This window comes from Artemia sp. Qi Xiang Cuo, chromosome 14, assembly GCF_049724085.1.
Source record: "Artemia sp. Qi Xiang Cuo chromosome 14, ASM4972408v1, whole genome shotgun sequence".
NCBI lineage: Eukaryota > Metazoa > Arthropoda > Branchiopoda > Anostraca > Artemiidae > Artemia > Artemia sp. Qi Xiang Cuo.
Genome location: NC_142807.1, coordinates 22,672,826 through 22,694,032, shown reverse-complemented (window position 1 = coordinate 22,694,032; position 21,207 = coordinate 22,672,826). Strand labels below are relative to the sequence as shown.

Genomic DNA, 21,207 nt, shown 5'->3' with positions numbered 1-21,207 from the left:
AAATTGGGAAGTTTTGTCAGTAAACAGAAAGATGTCTGGCATATTTGACAATTTTGTCAACAACAAGGATTCTTGTCAAGTTATTTCTTGAGAAAAAACTTGTCAAATAAGAAAAGCTTTCTGTTAATTCATAATCATAATTAGGGGCGTAATTTGCTATGGGGAAGGGGTAATTGCCCCATCCAGACCCCAGTTTGCCCCCCAGACCTCAGTTTACCCCCAGCCAAAATTTAGTTTCAACAAAAAATCTTGTCAAAACTAAGATAAGCCTACATAATTCAAGCATCCAGAGAAACAGGCTAGTTTTCTTTAGTATATCTTTATCTTTATGGTAACATATGACTCATTCTTCAATTTTCACTGTCATTTTCACTTGATTTGGGAAAATTGGCTCTAACTTTGCCCACCCACCCCCCCCCAGGATTTTGACGAAATCATGCCACTGATATGAAGCTAGCAAAAGATTTCTTCTAGCAAAATTGCCGAAACCCGTAGTATGCATGCAAGTTTTCCTTTATTTGGAAACAAGTGGTTGCAAAGAAAGTTTTTTTTATCAAACAGTTCGTGGTAACGAACTGTAAGTAAGGAGCGACCCGGCTCAATAGTAACAGAAACTCTAAAAAACGGAATTTCGTTACCAATAAATACATCAAAAGAATCGATTTTCATGCTGATTTCAAATATATAAATTTCGTTAAATTTAGTCTTCCCTGTCAGAAGTTCCGCGCCTGAGACAACTTGCCCTTATTTCCGAAAAAAGGGGGAAACACCCCCTAAAAGTCATAGAACTTTAAGGAAAATCACACCATCAGATTCAGCGTATCAGAGAACCCTACTATAGAAGTTTCAAGCTCCTATCTGCAAAAATGTGGAATTTTGTATTTTTGCCAGAAGATAGATCTCAAATACGTGTTTTTTTGTTTGTTTTCTTTCCAAGGGTGATCGTGTCTACCCAGTGGTTCTAGAATATCGCGGGAGGGCTCATTCGAACGGAAATTAAAAGTTCGTGCCCTTTTTAAGTGACCAAAATAAATGGAGGGCAACTAGGCCCCCTCCGACGCTCATTTTTTCCCAAAGTCACCCGATAAAAATTTTGAGATAGTCATTTTGTTCAGCATGGTTGAAAAATACAATAACATGTATTTGAGGATGAGTTAATCCCCCACAGTCCCCGGGAGAAGGTTTAAAAGTTATGAACTTTGCCCAATGTTTACATATAGAATTGGTTATTGGGAAGTATGCAGACGTTTTCAGGGGGGATTGTTTCTGGTAGTTGGGGGGGGGGTCGGGGGTCATGTTGGAGGATATTTTCATAAAGGAAGTTTTCATGGGCATTGCTATGAAAGGGGCGCTGGATTTCCCAGCATTCTTTAAAAAAAGACCAGAAATTAAATAAAAAAATTGGGAAGTATACAGATGTTTTCAGGGGGATTTTTTCTGGTGAGGGGGGGGGGGTACGTGGAAGAATAGTTCCATGGAGGAATCTTTCATGGGGAAGGGAATTTTTCATGAAGGGCGTGCCGGATTTTCTACCGTTATTCAAAAAACGATCAGAAATTAAATTAAAGAAAACAATTTTTTCAACTGAAAGTAAGGAGCAACATCAAAACTTAAAACGAACAGAAATTATTACGAATATGATTAGGTTCGCCCCCTAGTCATTATCTCGCTCTTTCCATTAAAGTTCTTTTTTGTACTTTCATCAGAGCTATTTATTCTAATTAACGGCCTTTGTGATTAAGGGGTCATTCTTAAAGAATTGGAACAAAATTTGAACTTTAGCGTAAAGAGCGAGGTATTGACGAGGGGGCAAACCTCCCCATATACGTAATAAAAATATATGATTATAGAAGTTTGGTACGTAAGTTAATTCGTAAGCTACGTCAGATAAAAATTTTGAGAAAGCCATTTAGCCAAAAAAAAATTAATATGCAAATTTTGTTTTAATTGTTCATGTACGGTGAGCCAAAATCAAAACTGCATTAATTCAAAAGCGTTCAGAAATTAAATTAAAAACCAAGTTTTTTAACTGAAAGTAAGGAGCGACATTAAAACTTAAAACGAACAGACATTATTCCGTATATGAAAGGGGCTGTCCCCTACTCAACGCCTCACTTTTTACGCTAAAGTTTGAGTCTGTCTCACAACTTAATTTTTTAAAACAATAAAAAGCTCTGATTGGAGTCTCATTTAATCTTTAATAGTAATTTTTGGTCGTTTTGAGTTTAAATTATTCTAGGTTTATATTTATGCTGATCTTAGGTTTAATATGGTCTTTACTTTTCTTTGAAAAACTTAATTTTCTGAAAAATGTTTTTTTAAATTAATTTCTGTTGGTTTGGATTGCCAAAGTTTCAAGTTTTTCAACATTCCCTATTTCAAACTCAATTTTTTTATCAAAATTAAAGTTTCATCGAAGTATCAAAACTAGTACCAAAGTAGCAATATCAAAGTAACAAAGTAAAGAAAATATCGAATTATCAAAGTGACCAAATTATCAAAGTAAACAAAGTATCAAAGTAACAATAAGCAACTTACATGATTTACAGCCCTTGTCCCGTAAATCAAAGTGAATCAAAGTAACTCAAAGTAAACAGAAGTATCAAAGTACCAACAGCAACTTGCATAAACAAAATGGATATTTGATCAAAATTTCGATAAGATGCAAGTAGTAATCAATGTTATACTTTGCCTAGACTATGTTCCATCCTTTGTTATTTGCCCACTTTACGTTCCATGGCACCTTTCCATGGCTGATTACCAGAGGAATTATTGCTATTGTTGTCAATTGAATGTGGAATTATACAAAACCTAGCAGACAGGTTTCTGGGCCAACCAGCCAGGTCTCTGGGCCAACCAGACAGGTTTCTGGGTCAACTCTAAGTTTCTGGGCCTTTACGTTCCATGACACCCTTCCATGGTTTATTACCAGACCAATTGCACATGGAAACAGTTTGACATGTTTGGGGAGATTACGTTCCTTGGCACCTTTTCAGAGCATGTACTTACGCAACGTGATTAAACACGCTTTTACAATCGGAATTCATTGATTGGCATTTGCAAAAAAGGCGTAATTAGTGATTGGATAATTTTTAAACATGAAATCTCTTAGTAAAATATTTTTTGGAGCATGTACTTGACGATGGATAAAAGGGTTAAGGTGATTAGCAATTACGAGTGGGGATTCCCCTCCTGTTCCTAAACATTGCAAAAAAGATAACAGTATGAACGGGGATTCCCCGCACAAATTTTTTTCAACTCCCAAGTTTTTCAACCAGACTGGTTTTTTGAAAGCATAGTGTGTACATGTGTGTAGGCTTTGTTATTAAAAACTTGGACACTACAATCAGAATTGTTTGATTGACATTTAAAAAGGGGTAATGAGATTTGCGAATTGGAATAAAAATTTTTAACTAGAAATGGCTGAAAAGTGTTTTGGGGGAGTTGGGGTGATTGTGTACTTTATAATACGCTTGTGATATTTGGACTGTGTTGTCTATTTAAAATAGTTTAACGTTCCCTTCGTTCCCCCATTTCTGAGGGCACGGGAGGGGGGGGGGGGTCAATTTTGGAGTGAAAATCAAAAATACTCAGAATCGAAAATAAAGTGTGGTCTGCCTCAAGGGCAAGGCTCAGAGGCCCTTCGTTCCCCCATTTCTGAGGGCAGGGGGAGGTCAATTTTGGAGGGAAAACCAAAAATACTCAGAATCAAAAATAAATGGGATCTGCCTCAAGGGGAAGGCTCACCGGCCCCTCCTTCCCCCTTTTCTGAGGGCAGGGGAGGGGGGGGGGGTCAATTTTGGAGGGAAAACCAAAAAAGCTCAGAATCGAAAATAAACGGGATCTGACTCAAGGGAAAGGCTCAGCGGCCCCTCCTTCCCCCATTTCTGAGGGCAGGGGAGGGGGGGTCAATTTTGGAGGGAAAACCAAAAATACTCAGAATCGAAAATAAACGGGATCTGCCTCAAGGGCAAGGCTCAGAGGCCCCTCCTTCCCCCATTTCTGAGGGCAGGGGGGTCAATTTTGGAGGGAAAATCAAAATGCTCAGAATCGAGAATAAAGCGTGATCTGCCTCAAGGGGAAGGCTCAGCGGCCCCTCCTTCCCCCATTTCTGAGGGCAGGGGAGGGGGGGTCAATTTTGGAGGGAAAACCAAAAATACTCAGAATCGAAAATAAACGGGATCTACCTCAAGGGCAAGGCTCAGAGGCCCCTCCTTCCCTCATTTCTGCGGGCTGGGGAGGAGGGGGTCAATTTTGGAGGGGAAACAAAAATGCTCAGAATCGAAGATAATTTCCATTCGTCTTAGTTTTTTTTAACGATGCTCCTTATTTCTAGTTGAAAATGCTTATTTTTTAATTTAATTGGGAATGAAAAGTCAAAGTCTAACATAAAAGAAACAAGGTATTTCGGAGGGGGGGGCTCGTTACTGATATTGATATTAGTGCGTAAACTACAAACTGGCAAAAATATCCAGAATTTTTTTTTCTTATAGCCTTGACTTTGAAGACATTTCTTCATCTTAATTGGCCTAAAAAATATAAAGCAAAATAAAAAACTAGCCTAACAATCATTGCTTTCTGAAATATTGAGCAAAAACAAAAGGATTGAAACACCTGATTGAACCGTTTTCCCACTTTTATATTGAGAATCGATGTTGTTAGCAGAATTTGAAAAGGATCACTTATGAGTGCTGGCGTATCTGATGAAATAACAATGCTTATTTTTTAATATAATTATGGTGAAAAGTCAAAAGCTTAACATAAAAAAAACAAGGTATTTTGGAGGGGGGGGGGGCAGCTCACGTCATATACGGGGTAATTTCCATTCGTCTTAGTTTCTTAACGATGCTCCTTATTTCTAGTTGAAAATGCTTATTTTTTTTTATTTAATTGTGATGAAAAGTCAAAAGTCTAACATAAAGAACAAGGTATTTCGGAGGAGGGCTCGTTACTGATATTGATATTAGTGCGTAAACTACAAACTGACAAAAATATCCAGAACTTTTTTTTTCTTATAGCCTTGACTTTGAAGACATTTTTTCATCTTAATTGGCTTTAGAAATATCATGCAAAATAAAAAACTAGACTAATAGTCATTGCTTTGTCGAATTTTTAGCAAAAAAACAAAAGGATTGTAACACCTGATTGGCCCGTTTTCCAACTTTTACCTTGAGAATCGATGTTGTTAGCAGAATTTCAAAAGGATCGTTTATGAGTGCTGGCGTATCTGATGAAATAAAAATGCTTATTTTTTAATTTAATTGTGATGAAAAGTCAAAAGTCTAACATAAAAAACAAGGTATTTCTGAGGGGGGGGCTCGTTACTGATATTGATATTAGTGCGTAAACTACAAACTGACAAAAAATATCCAGAACTTTTTGTTCTTATAGCCTTGACTTTGAATACATTTCTTCATCTTAATTGGCTTTAAAAATATCATGCAAAATAAACTAGCCTAACAGTCATTGCTTTCTCGAATTTTGAGCAAAAACAAAAGGATTGAAACACCTTATTGGCCCGTTTTCCAACTTTTACCTTGAGAATCGATATTGTTAACAGAATTTCAAAAGGATCGTTTATTAGTGCTGGCGTATCTGATGAAATAATTTAGGTCGTATTATAAATTTAATTTTTTTTCTAATTCAGTAGTTTTTTCAGTAAGGGCACTTGATATCCTAAAAGTGTTTGATTAAAACTTTTACCTTGAGAATCGATGCTGTTAGAAGAATTTCAAAAAAAAGGATCGTTTATGAGTGCTGGCGTGTCTGATGAAATAATTTAGGTCGTATTATCAATTTAATTTATTTTTTTTTAATTCAGTAGTTTTTTAGTAAGGACACTTTATATCCTAACAATTTTCGATTAAAACTTTTACCTTGAAAATTGATGTTGTTAAAAGAATTTCAAAAGGATCGTTTATGAGTGCTGGCGTATCTGATGAAATAATTTAGGTCGTATGATAATTTTTTTTTTTAATGCAGCAGTTTTTTTAGTAAGGACACTCGAGACAACACGCACACAGAGAGAACACACACAGATACGAACACACATAGAGACGACACATTCATAGAGACAACACACACACACACAGAGACGACACCCACACAGAGACGACACACACACACACACAGAGATGACACACACACACACAGAGACGACATACTCAAAGTGACGACTTACACATAGAGGAGACACACACAGAGACGAGACACATAGAGAGACGACACACACACAGAGAGACGACAAAAACACACAGAGACAACACACACACACAAAGAGACGACACACACACACAGATACTAAACAAACAAAGAGACGACACACACACAGACACGACACACCCACACACAAATAGAGAGACAACACAGACACAGAGAAAAAAAAACATACAGAGAAGACACAAAAACAGAGACGACACACTCTCATAGAAACGACACACACACACAAAAAGACAACAAACACAGAGACAATACACGTACAGAGACAACACACACACACACAAATACAACAAGCACAGAGACAACACAGACACAGAGACTACAAAACATACAGAGAAGACACAAAAACAGACGACACACTCACATAGAGACGACACACACACACACACACAAAGACAACAAGCACAGAGACAACACGCTCACAGAGACAACACACAGACACAGAGACGACACACACATAGCGACGAAACACGCACAGAGACGACACACACACACACAGAGACGACAACACAAACAGAGAAGACACACGCACAGAAAAGACACGCACAAAGAAACAGCACACACACACACTCACAGAGACGACCCGCACATAGCGACGACACACGCACAGAGACGACACACACACAGAGACGACACACACAGAGAGAGAAGACACACGCACAGAGACGACACACACACACACACACAGAGAGAGAGAGACGAAACACACACAGAGATTACACACGCACACAGAGACGAAAAACACACATAGAGACGACACATGCACAGGGACGATACACACACACAGAGATGACGACACACACACATAGCGACGACACACACACACAGAGACGACACACACACACAGAGAGAAGACACACGCCAGAGACGACACACACAGAGACGGCACACACACACACAGAGATGATACACACATACGGAGACGAAACAGCCATAGAGACGACATATGCAAAGAGACGATACACACACAGAGTCAACACACACACAGAGAGACGACACAAATAGACAATAAATAACAAAAACACACATAGAGACGACACACACAAACAGATACGAAACACACATAGAGACGACACACACATAGATACAACAAACACACACAGAGAGTACACCCACACAGAGACAACACACACAGAGAGACGACACACACACAGAGACGACACTCTCGAAAGTGACGACTTACACATAGAGAAGACACACACACAGAGACGACAAACACACAGAGACGACACACATATAGAGATGACACAGACACACAGAGACGACAAACGCACAGAGACAACACACACAAAGAGACGACACACAACACACAGATATGAAACACACAAAGAGACGACACACGCACAGAGACGACACTCACACACAGAGTCCACAACAAAAACAGAGACGACACACACATAGAGACGACACACGCACAGACACGACACACGAACAGAGTCATAGTGAGAGAGATATCCAAAAAGTTGGGTTGATCTAGGTTCACTTATAGAGTGGCGCGCCACTCTAAGTGAACCTAGATCAACCCAACTCAAATCAACAAACAAGTTTTAATCAAACACTTAGGATATCGAGTGTCCTTACTGAAAAAACTACTGAATTAAAAAAAATTAAATTTATCATACGACCTAAATTATTTCATCAGATACGCCAGCACTCATAAACGATCCTTTTGAAATTCTGTTAACAACATCGATTCTCAAGGTAAAAGTTGGAAAACGGGGCAATCAGGTGTTACAATCCTTTTGTTTGCTCAAAATTCAACAAAGCAATGACTGTTAGGCTAGTTTATTTTGCTTCATATTTCTAAAGCCAATTAAGATGAAGAAATGTCTTCAAAGTCAAGGCTATAAGAAAAAAAAAGTTCTGGATATTTTTTGTCAGTTTGTAGTTGACGCACTAATATCAATATCAGTAACGAGCCCTCTCTCCGAAATACCTTGTTCTTTATGTTAGACTTTGACTTTTCATCACAATTAAATTAAAAAATAAGCATTTTTATTTCATCAGATACGCCAGCACTCATAAACGATCCTTTTGAAATTCTGCTAACAACATCGATTCTCAAGGTAAAAGTTGGAAAACGGGCCAATCAGGTGTTACAATCCTTTTGTTTTTTGCTCAAAATTCGAGAAAGCAATGACTTAGGCTAGTTTTTTATTTTGCATGACATTTCTAAAGCCAATTAAGATGAAGAAATGTCTTCAAAGTCAAGGCTATAAGAAAAAAAAGAAGTTCTGGATATTTTTTTTCAGTTTGTAGTTGACGCACTAATATCAATATCAGTAACGAGCCCCCTCTCCGAAATAACTTGTTTTTTGATGTTAGACTTTTGACTTTTCATCACAATTAAATTTAAAAAATAAGTATTTTCAACTTGAAATAAGGAACATCGTCATCAGATACGCCATCACTAATAAATGATCCTTTTGAAATTCTGCTAACAACATCGATTCTCAAGGTGAAAATTGGAAAACGGGCCAGTTAGGTGTTACAATCCTTTTGTTTTGCTCAAAATTCGACCAAGCAATGACTGTTAGGCTAGTTTATTTTGCATGATATTTCTAAAGCCAATTAAGATGAAGAAATGTCTTCAAAGTCAAGGCTATAAGAAAAAAAAGTTCTGGATATTTTTGTCAGTTTGTAGTTTACGCAGTAATATCAATATCAGTAACGAGCCTCCCTCCGAAATACCTTGTTCTTTTATGTTAGACTTTTGACTTTTCATCACAATTAAATTAAAAAATAAGCATTTTCAACTAGAAATAAGGAGCATCGTCATCAGATACGCCAGCACTAGTAAACAATCCTTTTGAAATTCTGCTAACAACAACGATTCTCAATGTAAAAGTTGGAAAACGGGCCAATCAGGTGTTACAATCCTTTTGTTTTACTCAAAATACAATCCTTTTGTTTTTGCTTAAAATTGGACATAGCAATGACTGTTAGGCTAGTTTATTTTGCATGATATTTCTAAAGCCAATTAAGATGAAAAAAATGTCTTCAAAGTCAAGGCTATAAGAAAAAAAAAGTTCTGGATATTTTTGTCAGTTTGTAGTTTACGCACTAATATCAATATCAGTAACGAGCCCCCCTCCGAAATACCTTGTTATTTTATGTTAGACTTTTGACTTTTCATCACAATTAAATTAAAAAATAAGCATTTTCAACTAGAAATAAGGAGCATCGTCATCAGATACGCCAGCACTAATAAACGATCCTATTGGAATTCTGCTAATAACATCGATTCTCTAGGTAAAAGTTGGAAAACGGGCCAATCAGGTGTTACAATCCTTTTGTTTTTCTCAAAATTCGACAAAGCAATGACTGTTAGGCTAGTTCATTTTGCATGATATTTCTAAAGCCAATTAAGATGAAAAAAATGTCTTCAAAGTCAAGGCTATAAGAAAAAAAAAAGTTCTGGATATTTTTTGTCAGTTTGTAGTTTACGCACTAATATCAATATCAGAAACGAGCCCCCCCCTCAGAAATACCTTGTTCTTTGTGTTAGACTTTTGACTTTTCATCACAATTAAATTTAAAAAAATAAGCATTTTCAACTAGAAATAAGGAGCATCGTTAAAAAACTAAGACGAATGGAAATTACCCCGTACATGAAGTGAGCTGCCCCCTCCGAAATACCTTGTTCTTTTTATGTTAGACTTTTGACTTTTCACCCCAATTAAATTAAAAAATAAGCATTTTTATTTCATCAGATACGCCAGCACTCATAAACGATCCTTTTGAAATTCTGCTAACAACATCGATTCTCAAATTAAAAGTGGGAAAACGGGCCAATCAGGTGTTACAATCCTTTTGTTTTTTGCTCAAAATTCGAGAAAGCAATGACTGTTAGGCTAGTTTTTTATTTTGCATGATATTTCTAAAGCCAATTAAGATGAAGAAATGTCTTCAAAGTCAAGGCTATAAGAAAAAAAAAGTTCTGGATATTTTTGTCAGTTTGTAGTTTACGCACTAATATCAATATCAGTAACGAGCCCCCCCCCTCCTTCCGAAATACCTTGTTTCTTTTATGTTAGACTTTGACTTTTCATTCCCAATTAAATTAAAAAATAAGCATTTTCAACTAGAAATAAGGAGCATCGTTAAAAAAAACCAAGACGATTGAAAATTATCTTCGATTCTGAGCATTTTTGTTTCCCCGCCAAATTGACCCCCCCCCCCTCCCCTGTCCTCAGAAATGGGGGGAGGAGGGGCCTCTGTGCCTTGCCCTTGAGGAAGATCCCGTTTATTTTCGATTCTGAGTATTTTTGGTTTTCCCTCCAAAATTGACCCCCCCCCCTCCCCTGCCCTCAGAAATTGGGGAAGGAGGGGCCGCTGAGCCTTCCCCTTGAGGAAGATCCCGTTTATTTTCGATTCTGAGCATTTTGGTTTTCCCTCCAAAATTGACCCCCCCCCTGCTCTCAGAAATGGGGGAAGGAGGGGCCGCTGAGCCTTGCCCTTGAGGCAGATCCCGTTTATTTTCGATTCTGTGTATTTTTGGTTTTCCCTCCAAAATTGACCCCCTCCCTCTCCTGCCCTCAGAAATGAGGAAGGAGGGGCCGCTGAGCCTTCCCCTTGAGGCAGATCCCGTTTATTCTCGATCCTAAGCATTTTCGGTTTCCGTTACCAATTTGACCCCCCCCCCGCGCGGCCCCCGCCCTCAGAAAAGGGGGAAGGAGGGGCCTCTGAGCCTTGCCCTTGAGGCAGATCCTGTTTATTTTCGATTCTGAGTATTTTTGGTTTTCCCTCCAAAATTGACCCCCCCCCTGCCCTCAGAAATGGCGGAACGAAGGGCCTCTGAGCCTTGCCCTTGAGGCAGATCACGCTTTATTTTCGATTCTGAGTATTTTTGTTTTTCCCTCCAAAATTTACCCCCCCCCCTCCCCTGCCCTCAGAAATGGGGGAACGAAGGGAACGTTAAACCATTTTAAACTGACAACACTGTCCAAATATCACATGTGTATTTTACAGTACACAATCACCCCATCTCCCCCAAAACACTTTTCAGCCATTTCTAGTTAAAAATTTTTATTCCAATTCGCAAATCTCATTACCCCTTTTTAAATGTTAATCAAAAAATTCTGATTGTAGTTTCCACGTTTTTAATAACAAAGCCTACACACATGTACACACTATGCTTTCAAAAAACCAGTCTGGTTGAAAAACTTGGAGTTGAAACAAATTTGTGCGGGGAATCCCCGTTCATACTGTTATCTTTTTTGCAATGTTTAGGAACAGAAGGGGAATCCCCACTCGTAATTACTAATCACCTTAACCCTTTTATGCATTGTCAAGTACATGCTCCAAAAATAGTTTATTCAGAGATTTCATGCTAAAAATTATCCAATTACTAATTACCCCTTTTTTGCCAATGTCAATAAATGAATTCTGAGTGTAAAAGCGTGTTTAATTACGTTGCATAAGTACATGCTCTGAAAAGGTGCCAAGGAACGTAATCTCCCCAAACATCTCAAACTGTTTCCATGTGCAATTGGTCTGGTAATAAACCATGGAAAGGTGCCATGGAACGTAAAGGCCCAGAAACTTAGAGTTGACCCAGAAACCTGTCTGGTTGGCCCAGAAACATGTCTGGTTGGCCCAGAAACCTCTCTGGTAGGTTTTGTATAATTCCACATGCAATTGACAACAATAGCTAATCACTCTGGTAATCTGCCATGGAAAGGTGCCATGGAACGTAAAGTGGGCAAATAACAAAGGATGAAACATAGTCTAGGCAAAGTATAACATTGATTACTACTGATGCATTTGGAGAAAATAGGTCGGATGGAGGGAAGCTAGTTGCCCTCCGATCATTTTTGACTCTTAAAAAGGGAACTATAACTTTCAATTTCCAATCAAATGAGCCTCCTCCAAAGTATATGGCCACCCTTTTCATAGAAACCTTATATACCCTCGGGGCATAAATTACAACCGTAGTCCTTGATCTCTGAGATTTTGTTAAGCTCCAGAGGCATTGTTATATGATCTTCAGACTATTTTGAACAAAATGGCTATCTCAAAATTTCAACCGGCTCCAGGTAGGGAAAAGAGGGCATCGGGGGGGGGGAGGTATTTGCCCTTTGGCCACTTTTGACTCTTAAAAGGAGGACTAGAATTTACAATTTCCATTCAAATGAGCCTCCTCCAAAGTTTATGTGACCACCCCTTCCATAAAAACCTTAAATGCCCCCGGTTTATAACTTACAACCCATGCCCCTAAATGCCCCGACTCTGCGGGGTTGTGTCAACCTGAAGGCATTGGCATTGTTATATAGTACTTGGATATACTATTTGGAACAAAGTTGCTATCTCAAAATTTCTATCGGATGCATTGAACTAAACTTTAATTTACAATGAAGTAACCCTCTTCCAAAGTTTATACAACCACCCCTTCCATAGAAATCTTAAATACCCCCGGAGCACAAGTTTTCTCATATTTGGATTATTTTGCACAAAATGACTATCTTAAAAGCTTGATCGGATGCATTTGGGGAAAAGAGGGTGTGGGGGGCTATTGTGGGGGGCCTCTGGTCACTTTTGAATCTTAAAAAAGCACTAGAACTTTGAATATCCGGTCGAACGAGCCCCCTCCGAAGTTTATACGATAACCACTCCATATCAAATTCCTCTGAAAAAACAACAACATTGAATCCTTATGGCCTTTTCTATAAGCAACGCTATAGTGCTCCCTCTGATCATGATTTTTTTCAATATTTCCTTCTACATTGGGTCCCGCTAGGTTCCCCTTAGATAAAGGACTTAAGGATATAAAGCTTCCAGCCAAAAAAAATGTTCTCTTGACTCCTTCTGTCAAGGGGAGGGGTCGTTTTTAAAAAAAATATCTTTTACATTATCTTGTCCAAAGACTTTCGGCTAGAAGTTTCAAAACTGTTCATTGTTTCAAAATGGCTTATTTCTCGGCTCTATGACCCCCCTCCCGCAAAAAATGTCTTATCCTTTAAATCGAGAGAAAGATATCCGATAGTTGCTAGCCACTTGATACCAAAGATATCTGTTATTCTTTTAGCCCATCTTCCCAGTTATGTCCTCTTCCCATGTCGGTCCTCTTCCCAGTCCTGTGAGGGTCATGTCATCCCCGGAGGCATATTTATTGGATCTTTTGACTATTCTGACCAAATGACTGTCTCGAATTTTGATCAGGTACTTAGGGGGCTTTGCGGGAGCTGGGTAGCAAAAAAACGGCATTAAAAGGGGACTGGTTGCCCTCCTATCAGTGTTGACTCATAAAAATCCATTACACTTTCAATCTCCAGCTGCCTCCCAAGTATATATGACCACTCCCTTCGATAAGACGTTGCCCGGGGAATAAAAACCGAAGTAAATAATTGATACATAGAAGGAACATCGATCTATGCTTTGGTAATGCCGTAGCGCTGCCTCTGACCTTCGTTTGGGAGGGAAAAAGGAACCCAGTTCTCATAAACACCTTTAATTTTACTGCAATCTACTTTAGTGACTCTAACCTTTATTAGGTAATTAAATTGTTTTATAGAAAGACCGAAAAACTATTTGCAGAAATAGAGAATGTGCTTAAAAATGATTGGTTATTGGTTAATATTTCTCAAAAGAAAAACAGTAGTCGCTGGAAACCCTGTGTCTGCCTGTTTCGGAAACCCCAGATCAAAATCTGTATATATACTAATATTGGCTTAAGGGCACACGTAGCTGATTTCGGGAACCGATTTCACTATCAGTGGACAAACGTTAGCGGTAAAAAAAATTTATTTAAAGAAAAAATTATTGCGCGAGATTGTCAAAACAAAAATCATAGACGCAAATAGTCAACTGGAGTTTATTAATAGCTGCGTGATTGATCTCAGCTTAGTTCTCAGTTTAGTTCTCAGCTCAGTAGCACGGTCTTTTACCTCAGACACCTCTGGCTGACTATTTATTTGCATCCCTATTTTTTGTGATAATCATGATGAAAATCGGCGCTGATTTTGTAAATCGGCGCCGGAAACTAGAAAATTTTTCAAGCTCAAATCGACGCCGATTTCTTTTAAAATTGGCGCTGATTTGGAAATCAGTTCCAAAATCAGCTACGTGTGCCCAGCCCTTTAGGGAGAAAGGGAAACCAGTTTTCTCTGCCCAAATTGAATGCAGTTTATTCCTTTTTTTTGGCAAATAAATTTGTTTTAAGAATAAACAGAACTATTTGCAGGAGTAAGACATAGGTAAAATATGATTATTCTCTAATTGCATATTTACGCTAACAAACGCCTAGGAAAAAAGGAAACTAGTTTTCAGAATCATCTCAGATTCTATAAATTCAATTTGGGGATGAGTGGACACCAATTTTAAACAGGCGGAAAGACGCTAACAATTATAACCTAAAAAAGGAAAAGCGCTGACAACCCTGCATTGTCTATTAAAATCTATGTTTGCGCAAATAAACATTTGGGGAAAGAGGAAACCAGTTTTCATAATCACCTCTGACTTTATAGCAATTTGTTTTAATGATTCTTATCTTTTATTAGGCAAATAAATTCAATTTTAGAAGAAGAACTGAAGACAATTCACGCACTTACGTTGAAAACTCTGACTCCTCACCAGTGGGAAACACGTCAAAAGTGATTATTTTTAGATATGAAAATAAATGTAAGTGCCCCTGGTAAAGTGATTCTTTTTGGCGAACATTCAGTTGTTTATGGTAAACTTGCCTTAGCCGCACCTGTTGATCTAAAAACTACTCTGACTATTTTTCCGTCGGATGATAATTATTTCAAGCTAAAGTTTGAGTCGCTTGATGTGGAGAAGAAGTGGGAAGTTGAGAAATTGAAAGAAATTTGGAAAGACACAAATCATCATTTCATTGATGTTAAAACACCAACGGAAATATCAGATGAAAATCTGAAGCTCATATTGAGCTTGATTGGGCCAGATGATGGTGCTAGTGCAAAGAGTTTCGCTGTAGTTGCATTTATTTATTTATATAATATTCTGGTTGGTGAGCCTTTGTCATACACATTTGTTGTAAAGTCTGAAGCACCAGTTGGGGCTGGGCTTGGAAGCTCCGCTTCTTACTCTGTTGTGGCTGCTGCTGGATTGTGGATCTTAGGTAAGCCTTTCGTTTTGTAAGGACCTTTCGTTTTGTAAGGAGCATCTTAGGTACAGTGTCCGAAAGAAGCCAGAGTGGAGAGGGATTCTAGGCCTCCTTCGCATCAAAAAGTGAGTTTATTTCTCCAGCCTGAGAAAAGGGGTTGCAGTCTCGGCGACCTCTTGTGAGTTTCGTTAGAGATGAAAACCTTTCTTCAAAATTCAGTGCGGCATTGTTATTATTTCATTATTATATTATATTTACTTATTTATTATTACTGTTATTATACTACTTATATTATTATTATTACTTATATATATATTATATTTACTTATATATTATTATATTATATTATACGTCATTGTTATTATATTTACTTGCATACATGCTCACAGTGTTTGCGGTGGGGTGGAGTATGGCGTAGGGAAATTCCCCACAGGGGATTTGTCTAAAAGATACCCTCTTTTTCAGAAAGAATTGAACATACTGACCCAGAAACACATTTGGTTCCGTGTTCCCAATCGCCACGAAAAAGGAGAAAGTTTTGTGGGTACTTTTTTAGGCAGCCGGGCAACACGCGAGAAGAACCGCACATAGAATCTCAAAGATGCTATTGAGAAACAGGTTTCCGCTGCCTTGTGAGGTATTGCTCACTCTGTGAAAAATATTTAAACTTTAGTTTTTTGGCGTTAAAGGGGCAAAAAAAGGTACTTAGGTTAGCTTAGGTTACGTATTTAACATATGCTATGTTATACCCCTAACCCCCCCCCCCCCTAATGTGCAAATATATTGCCGAAATCTGTTTCTGAAGTATTATATTTTTATCATACTTTGTTTTATTTCATTGGCATTAACCAAACGTCACTTGTCGCGTGTTGCCTGGCTACTAAAAAAGTACAGTTTTGTGCAGTAGAGATACTAATACTACTACTACTAATAACTCACTTTAGCACCAAGACACCTGAGGCCTACACAACTACGCACGCACCTTTTCGGTTCCAATTTATTCAAAGCCTCCCTCTTTACACCCTCCCAAATAATTCCCACTTACTTTAAATCTTTCCTTACGACATCCTCCCGCCTTATTCGCGGATGACCTGGCTCTCGTTTGGGCGTAAATAGTTGGCTGACAAGGACGATCTTTGGCAATCTGCCATTCTTTATCCGCAGAACGTGTCCTAATCATCTCAGCCTTTTTCCCATTGTAGCCCCAGAAAGCGAGATTGAACCGCATTTTTCGTATAGCTTACTGTTAGACATACGGTCAGTCAGACGGGAACCCAAAACAATCCGTAGACAATTCCACTGGAAAACATCCACACAATTCTTCTCCGTCTTTCAGAACGCCCTCGCTTCAGAACCATTTTTGACCACTGTCATCATTGTAGCTTCCAATATTTTAATTATGGTTTGCAGACCTGTTTTCCTATTCCTCCAAACTTTTTCCAACTGTGAAAAAACACACTGGATCTTTGCTATTCTAGTTTTAGTATCTTCACTGCATACACTGTCTTTACTAATGATACTACCTAGGTAAGTGAAGCTGTCCACTTGATCGATCTTCTCGTTACCCAGCATTGCCTATTCACCTTCACTTATTCCTAGTCTTGGCGACTTAGTCTTCCTAACATTAATTTTTTAAATCTATTTTTGCACCCTGAATTCTCAAAACCTCAAAAAATTCATTCATATTGTTAACATTTTCACCTAGGATGCCTAGATCATCAACATAATCTTATTCTATGAGAGTTTTACTTCCCCAATTGATTTCGTGTTCTCCCAGTGCCTTTGCTATGCTCCTTAGGACAAATTCCATCAAAATGATTCCTATAAATGAGGATAGAACGCAACCCTGCTTAACTCCTGATTTAATACGAAACCAGCTACGAGCCTCATTTCCTACCTTAAGCAGCAGCAATGTAATTCTCGTATCTAGCACTAATCACCTTAATGCATTTATCTGGTATACCATACGAGGATAGGACATTTGCTAAAACTTTTCTATTAGCTAAATCAAACGCTTGCTCATAATCTATAAACTCAATACTGAAGGGGTTTGATGATTCAAGCGCTTCTCAATTACTTGTCTCAGTGTGGAAATTTCGTTGACGTCTCTTGCGTCTAAAAGGTATCATCATACTAACTAATTTGCTTCCTACACAAATCAAACTAATGCCGATATAATTAGCACACTCACACTTGTCACCATGCCTATAGAGGGGTTTAATTAAACTTTTCCTAAAATCGCTAGGTACTTCCCCTTTTTCAGAAATCATATTCGTAATCTTCAGTAGTTTATCGATAACTTCACAACCACCATATTTTAAAAACTCGTTTACCACTATCGGCACCTGTAGTCTTATTATTTTTTTATCATTTTAGTGTTGTCACTTATTCTTCCTCACTAAATATATATCCCTTCACATCCAAAGTGTCACAATTTTTTCACTCTTCTCTATATCTTTTACTGTGATTCTATTACAGTTTAGCACATTCTCAAAATATTCTGCCTATGTCCCTTTAACTCACAATTAGTGATTTCCTTATCACTAATTGTGGCCATGTTCTTATCATTAACTGGGAAAGGTCTAGATTGACTATTCCCTCTCAATTTATTAACATTTCAGCACAGTATTTTGCTATTATGCCGTCTGGCTGCATCTTCGGATCTCCAGCAATTTTTTTCATGGCCTCCAATTCACACCTCCTTAATTCATATTTTAATGCTCTTTCATAATATCTTTCACTCAAATAATTATTGTACTAGTCCATCCTCCTCTATATTAAACATAGAGCATTTCAATGAATATTGCCAGCCATGTTTCCCAGCTTTCTTCGCTAAGACACCATCAATGACTTCACAAACTATTTCCCTAAAATCTTTCCATCCATCTTCTACGTTGTCAAACTTTAGACTCTCCAATTTAGTATTCAACTGTTCCTGTAAAATGTCTCTTAAATTCTCATCCATGAGTCTACCAACGTCATAGCTTCCTGGAAGGTAGTTACCCTTCCTAAATTTTAGCTTTAAATTAAACCAAGAAACTATGAGATTGCGACAATTACTTTTAACCTCAATAACAGCACTCATATATACATTAGTATCTTTTATCTATCCTCCCAGTCATCTGTTCACAATAACGTAATGAATAAGCTGTCCTACCATCATGGGAATACCATGTTAACTTATGGGCCATTTTATGACCAAATACTGTATTGGTTATACTTACTAAATTGTCATACCTAGATTGTTATTCCTACAAAATTGCAGCAGTCTGTAACCATTACTGTTTTCTTTTCCTACTTCAAATTTACCTTGGCTAGGATACCATCTTTCCCTATTTCTACCGACCTGTAGAAATAGTATTAAAACCCACTAATAAAATACAATATTTCTTAGATAATTTCGGAGACCACACTGCCTTTCCATGACGATAAATAAAAGTTCAAATAGGGATAAAATCCTTTTAATAGACAGTGATGATGATAACATTGATAGAAATTCACAAAAATACCAGATATTTCGGTCACATATACAGTGACCGTCATCAGTAGTAAACTACTTTTTACTAACTTTTACTTTTTACTTTTTACTTTAAACTACTTTTTACTTTTACTACCTTTTACTTTTTACTTTTTTAATATGGCCTTTACTTTTCTTTGAAAAACTTCTTTTTTCGAAAAATTCTTTTTTTTAAATTACTCTTTTGAAAATTTGTTTCCCTTGTTCATGGTTGCAGCAGTAGAACGGAACCTAGCCCATAGTAGTTTCCTCTGTGAAAACTATTTTCATAGTACTTTCGTTCTTCTTCTTCTTGGTGCTTCTCTGGGGTCTGTTGTCTTATGTCAAATATTATGTAATAAGCTTGAAAAGGGCCTCGGTTATCAGACCCCTTTAGTACCCAGTTGTATTTATTTTGTAGTAATTCCGGTAAGGAACATACCACTCTGTCAATACTGCAACCCTTGCCCCTGGATTCTGAAGGTTTGTTTCTACCCTGAAGGCATTGTCATATGCTCTTTGGACTGTTGTAAAAAACATAGCTATCACACTTTTTTGATCGAATGAGTTTAGAGAAAAAAGGGTTTCAAGGGAGGGGGGAGGGCTAGTTGCCCTCAATCAATTTTGACTCTTCTAAGGAAATTAGAATTTTAAATTTCCAATCAAATGATCCTCCTCTAAAGTTCACACAACCACTTCTGCCATAAAAAGCTTATATGTTCCTGGGGTATAATTTACCATCCTTGCCCCCAGACTCTGGGGAGTTGTTTCAACTCCAAGGCCCTTGTTATGTCATCTTTGGATTGTTTTTGAACAAATAGCTATCTCAAAATTTTCATTAAATGCATTCGGGGAAAATAGACCTTACCCGTCGGGGGGGGGGGTAGCAACCCACCGATTATTTTCCCATCTATAATTTTGATTCTTTAAAATGGTACTAGAACTTCTGATTTTCAATCCAATGAACCCCCTCCGAAGTTTGTACAGCTACCCTTTTCCTTTCTTCTTCTTCTTCTTGAACAGAGTAGTAATATGGAAATTATTTAGTCATTAGACAGCCAGGGTCTACAGTTAGTTGTCCAGGTGAACTGTTCAAGGGCACATGCATCAATTTAAAACACCATTCAGATCGTTTCTGTGTGGGCCCAACAATGTCGGGCAGAACAACGCTCTTAACTAAAATAATTAGAAATTGTGACAAAGTGTTTGCGGAAAAGCCGAAAAAATGTACTATTGCTACAGTATTTGGCAGGAGTCATACGATAAAATAAAAGCAATTGCCGCCACGGGGTCGGTGCAGTAGTTGACAGTTCATACAGGGACTTGATGTTTTCAGCATTATTGAACCAAACTCTTGGCCGATTCTCATTGACGATCTGGCTGAATCTATTGAACAATGGTCCCAGCGAATGCTGCAACTGTTCACTGCCTCGCCTCTCGTCATGAACAGATTTCCGTTACTCTGGTTCTGCTACAATCTCTTCATCATCAGAGCAAAATGCATGCGAACACTTGCATTGAACTGTACCCACTATATCATCTACAGAGTTGTTCGTGATTCTAGCTCGCTAATAACCCTCAATAAACAAATCTATCCAGGCTGCAACCTAAATTTCTGCTCTCAGCATACAATCAGGCAACTAGTAAACCCCACGGCTATATCCTGATTGGATCTTAATCAAAATACACCCGAGGATCTGCGTGTAGCTCACAGATATTTTCGACAATGAAATTACAGTATATCTCCCCGGTGAAACGCTAAAAAGACCAATTAGTCACTATCATGACACTGAAGAACCTACATGAAAATAGACATCTTGTTTCCAGATCTAAGCACTTCAAAACCCTCAGCTTAGTAAAGCCCTACTAGAACATTGCGTTGACCGCTATTTAAACCATGTGATATCCGAAATGTTCTTAGCTTTAATCAAGTTTAATTTTTAACTTCCATACGTTTTTAAAAAGTAAGAAAACACTTTTCTGTTGTACGTGTTTTAGCTTCTAAAAGGAAAGGGACAGAATTTTTAAAAGGAAAACGACTCCTTCAGGCGGGCGGTAGCTTTTTCACACTTTTACTGCCAATAATTGCAGGACTTGTAAACAGTTTTCTCTAGATGGCAAAACCCTATAAATTGACTCCAATAGAACTCGCTCTCTCACCCGTGGAACACTTTGAGAACAATCTGAGTAAATTCATTGACAATGAGAATATTGAGGATGATAAAAAATTGCTTTTACTTCAAGATGTACTTCGCCAAGTGAACAAACATAAGCCCTATCGTCCGAAAGCCAGTGTCATTGATCACAAAAAGACCCATCTCCTCAGGATTCTTCTGATATCACTGGTGGAACACAATTAAAGAAGGAGGAATTGGATTCATTTGTGTCGAGCATTGAAAATCTAATTGCCCACTCATATCGTGAACAA

The 21,207-nt window shown here is 38.0% G+C and overlaps 1 protein-coding gene across 1 annotated transcript in view; it reads left to right on the top strand.

The window, feature by feature from the left end:
- The window catches only part of Mvk (Mevalonate kinase), a 108,695-nt gene that overhangs the window by 5,852 nt on the left and 81,636 nt on the right, over positions 1–21,207 (top strand). The window contains exon 2 of the mRNA XM_089100668.1: positions 14,718–15,298. Within this exon, the coding sequence (XP_088956794.1) occupies positions 14,827–15,298 (472 nt within the window). The 5' untranslated portion in view covers positions 14,718–14,826. The remainder of the gene's footprint in view (positions 1–14,717; positions 15,299–21,207) is intronic.